Source organism: Seriola lalandi, unplaced genomic scaffold (genome assembly GCF_002814215.2).
Source record: "Seriola lalandi dorsalis isolate HSWRI2012SDOR001 ecotype SW California unplaced genomic scaffold, Sedor1 jcf7180002054997, whole genome shotgun sequence".
NCBI lineage: Eukaryota > Metazoa > Chordata > Actinopteri > Carangiformes > Carangidae > Seriola > Seriola lalandi.
In genome coordinates, this window is record NW_019525546.1 from 991,772 (window position 1) to 1,004,711 (window position 12,940).

At 38.9% G+C, this 12,940-nt stretch overlaps 2 protein-coding genes across 3 annotated transcripts in view; one reads left to right on the forward strand and one right to left on the reverse strand.

Moving 5' to 3' along the window:
- Nucleotides 1–499: 499 nt before the first annotated feature.
- LOC111647503 (cytoglobin-1-like) lies at nucleotides 500–6,181 on the reverse strand. The gene is made up of 3 exons (XM_087171422.1): nucleotides 5,819–6,181; nucleotides 2,330–2,561; nucleotides 500–1,349 (listed from the first exon to the last, which is right to left on the reverse strand). The coding sequence occupies exons 1-3, from the start codon at nucleotides 5,959–5,961 to the stop codon at nucleotides 1,185–1,187; spliced, it is 540 nt and encodes a 179-aa protein (XP_087027548.1). The 5' UTR covers nucleotides 5,962–6,181; the 3' UTR covers nucleotides 500–1,184.
- Nucleotides 6,182–8,723: 2,542 nt separating this feature from the next.
- LOC111647518 (phosphoribosyl pyrophosphate synthase-associated protein 1) overlaps nucleotides 8,724–12,940 on the forward strand; it is an 11,023-nt gene continuing 6,806 nt past the window's right edge. For both annotated transcript variants that reach the window (XM_087171408.1, XM_023397131.2), the window contains exons 1-7: nucleotides 8,724–9,134; nucleotides 9,559–9,611; nucleotides 10,304–10,370; nucleotides 10,488–10,660; nucleotides 10,850–10,965; nucleotides 11,057–11,112; nucleotides 11,340–11,485. In XM_087171408.1, coding sequence (XP_087027534.1) covers nucleotides 9,052–9,134; nucleotides 9,559–9,611; nucleotides 10,304–10,370; nucleotides 10,488–10,660; nucleotides 10,850–10,965; nucleotides 11,057–11,112; nucleotides 11,340–11,485 — 694 coding nt within the window. In that variant the 5' untranslated portion in view covers nucleotides 8,724–9,051. The remainder of the gene's footprint in view (nucleotides 9,135–9,558; nucleotides 9,612–10,303; nucleotides 10,371–10,487; nucleotides 10,661–10,849; nucleotides 10,966–11,056; nucleotides 11,113–11,339; nucleotides 11,486–12,940) is intronic.

Here is a 12,940-nt window from a genome sequence, read left to right on the forward strand (position 1 = left end):
TTGAGAGAGGGGAGCATTTTGTACAATGGCCTGTTGAAATTGGCTTTGAGTGGTACTTTGGCAGCTTCACGGCATGCGTTTACAGTAAGGATTAACGCAGACCAATCAAATTACCGTATATCTGGATAATACTAATTCACTCTTATTGTGCTCAACTTACTTTGGGAAATGTTGGACCATTGTTATAGATACAGTGGGACTGTTTTAAATATACCAGGTCCTCTAATGACATCCCTGCAGGCCAAGTGCAGTGTTCCTACATTATATTATAAGAAGAGAGAGCATAGTGGGATAAATGGGGGTATAAATAGGGACTTTCAGCAGCTGAGCCACTTATACTTAGCACTGCTGACTCAAGCAGAGAATAAGGGAGCAGTAGGCCAAGCGAGAGAAAGGAAAGGCCTAATTTTCTCGACATGTCTGTGAGTAGAAATGCAGGGGAATCAGATTAAAGCAGATACAAGTTTAAAAGGATTCAACGTCGCGCTGTGACGCCATATGATTTTCTCTGTAGTTTTATTTCAAAATTTAGTTGAATACAGATACAAAGGTGAGTCATACATGTTCAATGGTCACACTAAACTGTTAAAAATGTAAAAATGTCTTGGTCTTCTTGATGTTTCGTAAGGTGGACACCAGTGGATACAGACTGATGAAAGGGAATATCAGAAAAAACGTTACAATATTTAGAAATAATGGTATTTACATGGCAGTTTCTGGATATACACATTCAGTAGAAGGCACATCCAAGTCAAATGTGACCTCTTGTCCACCGTTGGGTTTATGTTTGCATTTTATTCCTCTTTGCTCTCTCCTTTAAATCGGTTGGTCCTTTACAAGAGTACAAAAACAAGGAGGAGAGCTTTCAATTTTTTTTTTTTACTTTTTCTCCCTCTTTCTCGCTCTCTCACTCACACCCAAACATGCACACACGCACACTCACACACACACACACACGCACACGCACACACTTTTAGCCATGAAATGGGAAAAGTACCTGTTCTTATTGTTGTTTACATTAGAGTGTACGTTCCATAGTTCATAACTATCTTAGATTACATCAAACTGTATTCCCAGATTACACTCAGTTGATTCCTCTCTCTTATGAGGATCTGGCCAAATAAAAAAAAAAAAAAAAAGAAGTCTCTGGGTGTGTATGGTCCAGTAAAACCTGACTAAAAGCTTCACCCGGTTGAGGTTGAGATCTTAGTCCAGCCCACTTCCTCATAGACAGCTGTGATACTGCAGTAGACAGTAGCCAAGAGTTTGGTCCAGGCCGCAGCCACCTCTGCTGTCACAACCTCTGGGAACTCCTCTCCCAAGACTTCCAGTATCACACCACTCAGGATCTGGGCAAGACACAAACACACGCAGTCATCAATCAAGACACCTTGAAGTTCCATTAAAGAAATAGTTAACAGTGAAAATATGCTTATTTGTTTTTGTGCCAAGATTTAGATGAGAAGATCGATACCACTCTCACATCTGTGTGATAAATATAAGTCTATAGCCAGGAGATGTTTATTTTAGGTTAGCATCAAATTATGAAATGATGCAGAGCAGCCATCTTGGCTCCGTACAAAGGTAAAATAATTTGCCAAACAGCGAAAGACATGTTGTGATTTCCTTTTTATGTTTTGGCTGGGACCAGCTGTCAGGCAACTAAAGGAGACTCAAAGAAGTCACCGCATACGTGAGGCATTCAGGCACAGTGCTGAGTTATAGTTCACCTGCATTCAGGAAGCATTCAGAGCCCAACACACAAACACCGTGCTCACACTCGTGAAAGAGACAGGAAAATAGACACCGTGTGTAATAATACGCTTTGGGTTGCCTTTAAGTGAATCAAACATCTACCAAGTGTTTTCCTCAGGATGTGGAAGATTAAAACAGGCTAAACACACTACTGAACAAAGAGCTTGTGTAATACTGAAGGTGGCAAGAGAGAGGAAACAGATGGGATACTTATGTTTCATAACACGTCTCAATAGCCAATTCTTGCTTGACTATAATGTGTTTTGGCGGTCAATTAGAAAATCTTTACTCTCTAAATAAGAAATTATGGCTTAAAAAGTAATATGATTTGTGACATTATTGCTTGTCTGACATGCTTCAGCTCACAGTGAGCTAGGTGACATCACAGAAGCTACACCTATGTTTCTGCAGTTTGTTTTGGACTGGACTTTCTAGTGGTTAAAAATCACTCACAGCCATATTATTTTACCAATATCAATTCGTTATACCACAAACATCCCAAACTTTAGAAATAATGTGCGAGTGTGTGTGTGTGTGTGTTTGTCACTTCATCTTTTACTCGCACACACTTTACCTTGAAGTACACAGGCTCCACCTTGTGTCGGAGTGCGTGGGCCTTGCCCACCAGCTTCAGCACTGAGGCCACCTTGTCTGAGTTGTCAAGGCTCTCCACCAGTGTATTGATGGCATTCATGACTCTGTGAGCGTGCTTCCTAAGCTGGGCACTCCGCTCCAGCTCCTCCGGCTCCTCGATGTACTTGAACTGGCTGAAGTACTGTTTGGATGAGGGGAAGTTCACAAACAGCCTGTGAAGGAGGAGAGTTAGTGTTAAATTAGAGATATGAGCATGAGCAGCTGCTGTGAAGCTCTGCTAATCTCATCGCCCTTCAGCCTGCACCAGCTCCATCCTGCAAACCCACGTTCATTTTTTTTTTTCTTCAGCTGGCAAGATACCATAAGTAAACATCAGCTCTGACATGAGACTGCTGCATATTTTCCCTTTAAATGTTTGCTTTTAACTATTATCTAGGAACTGCGTGGTGTGTATTCCGAAATATTTTTGAAAAGAATTTAGAAAGTGAAGGAGAAACATTGTTCAATCATTGAATAACTGATGCCTTAGATTTAAAAGTCATTAACAACAGAAGCTATTACATTATTATAGTCTTATAAGTTTTATTATAGGCATATAAGTTATGAATGCATACTTTTAGAAGTTTACACGTTTGGTATGACTGTGATGGGTTTATCAGTACTATTAAATTCTAATTGTCTTGTCTATATTTCTGCTTACTTTGGCTAATGAAGTATAGCACTCATGCTGACATGCTGACCTCTTATTTTTCATCATTACTTCTTCTGATTGGGTGATTATATAATAATGTGCAATGGGCAAAAATTCACATTTCACATTTGTGGAAAAACTGTAGATCTTGCAGCATCTGCTAAAATAGTTCTGTACAGATGTTGATCTGCCTCTGATAGTGCCTGGGAGGAATTCTGTTTCATAACTGTATCAGCTTTGATAAATGCATATGTATGTATGTATGCTGTATGTTGGTAAAAGCTGGTCCAAGTTCCACCATGTAAAGCCAATGTGAGAGTTAACCTATTAAATTAGGGTTCTGAAAAAGCTTTAATTGTTAGTTAATTATACAGTATGTATCCACTTATCAGTGTCATGGAATTAATCATATCATGTACCCGAAATCTGGCCTCTGGATTCACCTATTCCTCCTTGTTACTATATGTGGTTCCCCCTTGGGAACCTGTTGACTCAGGCATCTGATTGTGGCTCCACCTTTTCTGTTACGCCTCAGAAAAGAACCCAGGCTCCTGCATGATTTCGCAATGTCTAACAAAAGGTGAAATGTGCTAATTAGAAAGAGCGAGATGAAAAGATTGTCACTGCCAACTCAGGCTACCTTGAGCACACCTGATGCCTTCCGTTAACTTTATGGTTAAGGCTGGAATCATTATTACTGCAAAGACAAATAATATTTTATCTTTCAATTTGCATAAATATTATATTCTTCACGTTTTCTGCTCAGTTTGCAGGTATAGATTTTTTATATTTCCTTGAACATTTCACCCGACTCACACTGTACTCTCTCTGACAACAAAAAGTTCAAAGACATTTTCTTTTAATTATATTTCTGTCTGACCCTCAGAGGTATCATGGAGAATTAGCAAAGAGGAACCTCAAAACTCACCCCCTCCCATGGTCTGGGAAGAGGGCCAATGCATCTGGTTGCTGGTTATCTATTCCTGATGTCCCATCTCCCTCTGCCTCTGAAACAACTAACACATAAAGGAAACACTTTTTTTTCTGTCAGGTCTGAAACATATGGCCAGATATATCAGAGTTTCACTTGTGAATTTAAATGTCTGAGAGTGGAGGAGGATGGAAGGTTGTGTCTTAATCTCTCAGCTCTGGGTTGAGGGCCTCTCTGCAAGTACGAGAGCAAAGTATTCCTAGTTTCACTGCAAACTAATGAGGAACCGCGGTGTTTAATCTTTCTCTCTTGTAATTGCATGACCTGTGGTTGCATATAAATAGCCTCATTAGTATTTAATATGGCCATTGGATTCTTAATCCTTCCTTATCTGTTCTTCAAGACTAAATGTTTTTCACAAATTTCATAGTCATACTGCTATAATTGACTACTTTGGGGTCTTATCAGTTACCCTAAAGACAGTTAGTTGGATGATTTGAAGTAAATGCTGAGGTTCAGCAGAGTGACAAGGTCTTATGAGCAAAAGGAAATTTACCATGGTCATGATTATTGATCAATCCTCATTCCTCAAATTCCTGAAGATCGTAGGGTCTTTGTGAAGGAATGTGGAGACAGAAAATAAGAGGAAATTGAGTTAAATAGATTTAATTTCAAAATGTTTATTGTTTATTTATTGGAAATGTGTAACAGCTAATTCAGCAATCTATGGGAAAAAAAATTATATGATGATGATCGTACATGTACTCTGCGTTTTTGCTAACCTCCCTCTCAACTTTCACCTCCAGCAATCATGAGGGATTATAAAGGCATGCTGTGTCAAGCAGTGAATCTCGTCACAGGTGAAAGATCCTCAAAGCCTTCACACCAACAGTTGCCAAATCCCTGCAGATGTTTGAGTTTTGCAGCAGCTTCTTTTCTTGGCTTTCAGTGTAAACATTAAAGAGCGATAATGACACTGACCACACCAACTGCAGGAATCCTCCAACGAGACTGCATGTTGATCATAATTAGATACGATAGACTGATGAAGAAAATTCGGTAAAAACACCGACTTGGTGGTGACAGAAAACTCTTGTCATCCTTTGTTTTCTGAGAAAAGAGGGACGCTCTAAATGTCTTACTGCCAGTGATGGAGTCATGCTGCTGTAGGTTGCCTGGCTCTCTATACAGGCATTCAAAACATGACCTGCTCTGTAAGGGAGGGAGCCCTTTCAGAGCCAAAGATGCCTGAGTGATGGATTATAATGTTTATTCTTTGCCTCCACTGTTTGAAGAATAGGTTTAAGAAAATGCAGGAGGTGAGAATATCACAAGCAGATATATGACTGGCTGTGGACATTTTGGAAACTCTCGAAGTCAGTGCAATTAAAGTTTAGCACTGACTGCATTCTGAGAGAGGATAACCCCATAGCCTGAGTGACAGGAAAGCATCAGTTGGCCTTCTGGCTCCAGCAGGTGCAGTCAGATTACTGAGGGGAAAAGAGACAAAATGCTAATTTGACCTTATCAGGAGTGAACTAATTAAAGTTTCGGAGATCAGGAGGAAATTGATGAAAAGTCCTTAAAATAAAAATGGGATACTATGTATACTGTTTTGAGGGACATACAACAGCTGATCAGTAGATAAAGCAGCAACAAGCTGCATTTAAGTAAATACACAACCATGATAAATGGCAATGAATATCAAACTAGCTCAAATACAATGTGTCTGTCACCTTTCTAGCTTTATTTATCTGCAAAAATAATATCTTCCAATCTCTGTGCTTGACCTACGTTAAAAAAATGTCAAACACTAAAAAGGAGAGTGAAACTACAGAAAGAAATACCTGACTAGTATGGCCACTCCAACATCATCGCAGTTCTGGTAGACTTTAGTCCAGGAGTCCTGGATCATCACCCTCTCCTTGTCAGTCAGTGGGCTTGGTTTCTCCAGGTGGTCCACCTCTCCCTCTCCCTGCATCCTCTCCATCAGGGAACACAGTTGTGCAGAGCTGAGCACGTGCAGAAGGCAGGGCTGATGAAAGTACCCCTCCCCCAAAATAAACACTATATTTCTACCTTTTTCTTCTCCTTCTTGATGAGAGAGAAAGAAAATCAGTTTCCCCTGTCCGCTCTCTCCCAGTGAGAATCTTTGCTCTCCACCACTGAATCTCTGCTGAGCGAGAATGTGAGTGAAGGAACAGGCTGAAAAAAAAAAAACCCCACAAGAAACACACGCAGCGAACGAGGAGGAGCCTCTGTACTCTCTATTTTACACTCTCCCTTCGCTCTCTCTCTCTCTCTTTCTTTCTCCCTCTTCCTACCTCACCTTTGTAAGTGGTGTTTGATGAAAGCATGATGAGATAGGAAACAAAATCCGTCATATGAGAGTCAAATATGTAATACGTGCAATGTGTGAGCATGGATGCACTGTAAGATTATGACGTTAGAATAAGATAAAGGAGCACACTCTGACCCTTCCTTCCAGAGTCACCATCCAGACTATCCAGGAGATTAACCTGTAATGATATTGAATTTCTCACAAAGCCCTGTCGACGTAAACATTAAAAACACTATTTTCTGACTGAAAATGAAGCAGCATGACGTCCATCAAAAATAGGCCAGGCGTCTATTCATTTTGGTGCGTTCTGTACTTCTAACAAGATACAGATTATATCAGTCCATTTTTCATTATTTTATCCTTTTCATTATATGCACACACCCTCAGGAGTGCCGCACGGCTCTCACCCACTGCACTCTTTCAAACACATACATTTTCCACCTTTGTTGTGGCAGGGGTTATCAGTGGGTCGTCATATCTCGCTTGTGTTGTCACAGCTGAAAACTTGAGACTGTTCTTGTTCAAGTTTCATAGTGGGCTGCGCCAACAGGGCCAATTAGTCAGGAATCTCTTAAATGTCAAAGGAGAGCACACACAGGAGCAGTGAGAAGACAGATATTGATGTCGAAACAAAAGCTACAACTGAGGTGATATTCTATTACTGTGGAGGTGCAATGTACAGTAGGTGCCAACAACGTAGGCACCCATGTTAAATATTGACAGAGTCCTTCAGAGTTTACCATTAACAATGAAGTTGGTGCAACAACTGGGCTTAAGATGTACACATCTCATATTTCTGAGGAGTCTCAGATATCTCAGCAAAACAACTCTTTCAAGCAGCTTTTATTACTTTCCCCAACAGCTGTACAGCAGAATTATAGCCAGTTATTATAGCAGCTAATCACATTATAAATATTGTAACTTTGGTTAATGGTAAATATTATTTAAATTAATCTCAGCCTCTCCTAATGAAAAAAACCAACAAACAAACAAACAAACAACAAGATCAGAGTTCATGTATCAGGCTTCTCATGCCACAGGTATGTGATTGTTAAACCGGTTGGTCACGGTTGTTGTGGATCAAGCAATCAAGGAGACTTGGTCAATGATTGTAGATCAATATGCTCTGCTCTTACTGGTTTTATGTTTCTACAGCAGATTTTATACTGCTTTATGATTATTTCTGCTGACCACACCCACCCAAACTGAGATACCAGTACATATGAATTATGTTAGGCTACACCTCTAACCCAGAAGAAAAACAGATCTCATGATATTATTATGGTACATCCTAAGGCATAACTCTGCTCAGTAGACACAAGGCTAATAAGTAATGACACCTAGTGGACAGTTGGAGTAACATTACTTTTTCGGTGCTGCCAGAAACACTATTTTTGAAAGTTAATTATAAATAGTCTATGACACCATGTGTACAAACAGGTGTTTTTTATGATTACTTAATACATCATTTAGGCAGGTTATCATCTAATCACAGACACTTTAAATGGCCATAATAATAATAATCCACGAACCTATGATGATCATCTCATCTATAATCCTGCCACTTGAGATGAGGGAAAACCTAATTATTAGGTTATAAACAAATAACTACATTATTTCATAGGAACGCCAAGTCTCTCTTTGGGGGCAGGCTCTTTAGGGCTTTTGCTTTCAGGGATATTTCAGTCACAACTGTATTAGGTGTCCGTTGGATTAAAAAAAGATACCAAGCTCGTGATTTCTTATTAAAATAGGATTTACAACGTGTGTGTTAACCTGTATAAAACCTATGAAACCTCGGCCCTCACTGAACAAAGACAACAATAAAATAGACAGTAATTGCAGGGCTGTTAAGTAGCCAAGTGCATTTACCCAAGTACTGTACTTATACAATTGTGAAGTGGCTGTATTGCTCTCCACTTACTGCACAATAATTAGTTGAAAGCTTTAGTTAATAGTTACTTTGCAGATTCAGTTTTTTAAAATACAAAATAAAATCAAGTTTATCATGATGTATTATTATAGATTAAACTACCTCACATCATATAAAGCAGCCTAGTTAAATAAGTCCCACCTTTACCATCTGCTGCATTAACTTGATACATACATTAATATATCAACAATTATTATCTTATAATATAATATACATTTTCTGAATTGCCCATTCTGCATGAAGAGTACTTACACGATGAGTATATTTCGATACTAGCTATAATTTTAATAAAGGCATTTTTTTTTGTATGTCTACATTGTCTTATAACTTATCTTACTTAACTAAAAGTTGTCAGTAATTCTTACATCACTGAATAATTAATATTTTAAAACAAAACCACTCACGCGCGATGTGACACAATCAAAACAGGTGCTCAAAAGCGCAGCCGGCAGGATTGAACCAAAGAAGCTTCCGTAGCTCTGAGTGTGGAGGGTTGATAGGCTACAGTGGTACCTGAGTGACAGGTATCAGTGAGTTGTGCGCGAACAACCGGATTATTCAGCAAACTAACGGAAAATAATTAATGTTCGTTTTTATAGCTATGCTGTAGATAGGTTTGTGTCGTACACTGAAGGTCATTTTGTGATATTAGCCCACCAAGCAGCCTAGTGTGCGGTAGGTGGCTAGCTGGTTAGCTAACGACAGCGTCACTAGCAGAAAATCGGAAATAGACGCCGCGGTTAGCAGATAAAAGGTGCCACTGCTGCCGGTAACTGTCTGTGAAATAAACCACCAGGAGTGCCACGATGAATGTCGCTAAAAGTGGTTACCGCGTCTTTTCAGCTAACTCGTCCGTAGCATGCACAGAGCTAGCCAAGAAGATAACGGAGTGAGTATAATGTTCATGTACTTTTCACCACTACTGCTGTTAATGACTGCTGATTAATATGTAGGCTACTGAGTTGTTCTCCTACACAGGGCCAAGCACGAAGACATTTAAGCTCACGAATAACATGTCCCTATGTTTGCCAAAGCCTGTTAAAGGATCAATGACCTGTATTTTTTGGTTTAGCATTGACTACTAAAGGCTGATATTAGCTGGGAAGTGGTATTGTGTAATGATGCTATGTGAGTGCTTGTAGCTGTTTTTGCATGGTCGGCTAGAAGCTGTCAATTTTGAAAAATGAATGGATGATGTGATGAATGCCTCGTGTTGGTTTGTGTGTGAGACGCTGCAGCTTGCAGTAGCTTGTGATCATTACATCTCACACCTGGTTGTATTGTAGCTGTAATTTTGTGCACTTGTTTCTCAGGCGGCTGGGAGTTGAACTGGGGAAGTCTGTGGTCTTTCAGGAATCTAACAGAGGTGAGGAGAATGTTATGGCATGGTATAAAAATATTTTAATTTTACTCGTATTCTTGACTGGTAATTATTAGGAACCCTGCTAGCAAGCTAATACAAGTGCTCATTTCCCCCTCAAATATATATTGTGTATATCAAACTTTGTGGAATTGAATTTAATCATTTTTATGTAAGTTAATATGAGACAATATACTGTTAAGGCACTAAATACCAAGTCTGTGGTCTGTCGTGATCAAATGAAAGTAAGGGAGAGAGAAAACACTTAATTTTATCTGAAGATTTTTACAAATTTAGATAATGTGGATTGGTCATGTTACAATTCATAACTAATCTGCTTTTTATGATTAGTATTCTCAAATTCTTGAAAAGTTGTTGGTCTAGGTTGGCTATTGAATATTTGAGTATGGCCTGGGCACTCATTATTGATTGCTGTGGCAAAATGAACGTGATACATCAAGAAACTTCATTTATTCATTTAAGAAGTGTAGATGTGTATGCACTGCACAATACACAGTAATATTTGATGTGTGCAAAATGTGCTCATTGATTAACAAATTAACAAACTTTATCAACGTGAGTATTTAAGGATGAGTGGTGTTATTGAATATACCCAAAATTAATTATGGGGAAGTATTGACATTAATAGGCAATATTTCTAAATGAACTGCCCATGTCTTATTTTTTTCTCTGTGCAGAGACTAGAGTGGATGTAAAAGAATCTGTTCGTGGACAAACTATCTTCATCATCCAGACAATACCAAGGTGAGTTTAGAAAGACATGCTATTTGCAGTGCAACAGGAATTTGAAAAGTTCATACCATTATTGCTAACTAAGATTTACAAGATTTACTGTTCTCACTATGTTTTTGCTACAACCAGAGATGTCAACACAGCCATCATGGAGCTGCTGGTTATGGCTTACGCCCTCAAGACCTCTTGTGCAAAGAACATCATTGGAGTTATTCCGTACTTCCCCTACAGCAAGCAGTGCAAGATGAGAAAGCGGGGCTCAATAGTGTGCAAGTTGTTAGCTTCAATGCTTGCTAAAGCAGGTAAACACAAAAAAATACACCTCAAGTTGTGGTTTGTTAAAAATATCTTTAATCCTGCCCATCTCTGGTGTCGAGTTTGCAGGCATTGAATTTCATGTTTACAGATAAAAACTATTCTACTTGTTGACAGTGAAATACCTGTGTTGATTGTGAGAAAGGCTCACTACTCATCTGTCTTTTACTCCATAGGATTAACACACATCATCACCATGGACTTGCATCAGAAGGAGATCCAAGGCTTCTTCAGCTTTCCAGTGGACAATTTACGTGCCTCCCCTTTTTTGATTCAGTACATCCAAGAGGAGGTGATAATCCCATTTGAATGTTTATCGCGCTTGTTTAAGTATACGTGTAGGCAACTCCACCTCTGACGTCTGTTTTCCTTTTTCCTGTCAGATTCCCGATTACCGAAATGCCATCATTGTGGCAAAGTCCCCAGCAGCAGCTAAGAGGTAACTGAGTGAAAAACACAACACTGATTTTACTTTCTGTTACGAAATTTTCATGGTCCTATGGAAAAAATACAAACATTGCATCATGCCAGAACCGTTCAGTCCTTCCGTGTTTCATATAAATGCGGTATGTCATTTGCAAAGTATGTGACTGAAAATGTTTTACATAAAAGAGTGTTTATATTATTTTTTCACCACTGCATTCTGACTTTCTTTTCTTTATCTAGGGCTCAATCCTATGCAGAGCGCCTGCGTTTGGGTCTGGCTGTGATTCACGGTGAAGCTCAGTGTTCAGAGTCTGACATGGCTGATGGAAGACACTCACCACCATGTGTACGCAACACAACAGGACACACAGGACTGGAGCTACCTTGTAAGAACACCTATCTTTGTAGAGTGCTGTTTGGCGTTTCAGGTTTTCTTTGCAGATTTGTCTCTGTTTGTTTCTCATGGCTAGATTCCTTTTCATTTGTCACACCATGGTTAAATTCAGAAAGAAATTTCTTATGATTTTTGTTAATGTAATTCTTAAGTGCTTTAAATCTCAATATCTCAACACTTCAATGCATCATAATATAAATCAAGCCTACAACCTAATGCAGTCTTACTTGTACGAACCTGTTAGGAGATGATTCTGCCGTTTCTCTCTCATACCATCGACCATGCTCCAAGAAATTGATTTCTGTCTTACTGCATGTTTTAATTCCACAGATACACTACTTTAACTCATTCTGCATCTTCAGCAAGCTGCAACTCATAACTGACAAAGAGTGACGTGCTTATTAATAATAATAATAATAATATCATAGTCCCTGCCTGATTCTTGGCACATACCTTGATTTAAAGGTCCCATATTTTAGGAAGTGAGATTTCCATGTCTTTTTTGATTATAAAACAGAAAGTGTGCCTTAAAATGAGCCGTCAGGGCTTCTTTAATTTTATGATGTTACAACTATATAGTCACCTTCAGCCATGGCCCTAGCACGGCCCACCCAGATCCACCGTCCAACTTTTATAAAAAAAAAATAAAAAAAAAATGTATTTATTAGCTACACAACACCAAGCGTCCATTCCATCACCGAGCTAACAAGCTACAGCACAGATAAATGTCAAGGAAATGGGACAGAAATGCTGGATGTCAGGAGGCCAATATATCATTGTGCAGCCTTCCCAAGGAGAGCAAGAATAGAGACCAGTGGCTAAAGTTTATTTTTTCTGAAATACTGGAGAATTTAAGGCCTAATTTGACTTTGTGTTTGACTCATTTCAGCACTGACTTACCATCGCTATTTGCATTTACCAGTGAGTTTTACAAGATAAGGCAGTAGGCTGTAGTTGGTTACCTGAGGTTGGCCTGGCTTCATCACTGAAAAATGTCAGCCAATCAGAAGAGAGGCTCAGAGACAGAACCTAATTCCCTGTTCTTGCTGGATGGAGGGAGGAGACGTAAAACTATATTTAGATGGATTTTTTGTACTTCAAACCACAGATCTATCTTCTTATGGACATCATAACTCCAAGTAAAACACTGGAAAAGTGTCAAATATGGGACCTTTTTTAAAAGGAAAAAAAGTACTTTAAAAGAAATAGTAACCCTACTCTGGCATATAGTATATTTGCAGTATTAATTTCTGGTAAATGGTTCAGTCTGACAAGATATCAAATGATTGTGTCATTGGCAAATGACTCCAAAGTATTTGCGTCCTGTGTTCACTTTATTATTTGGTTAAAAAAAAAAAAAAAAAAAAAAATTTATTTTTTTTTTTAATTCTTACCCTTGACTTAAAAAATCCTCCTTTGAAACAATGACTCACAAATGGCTTCAACC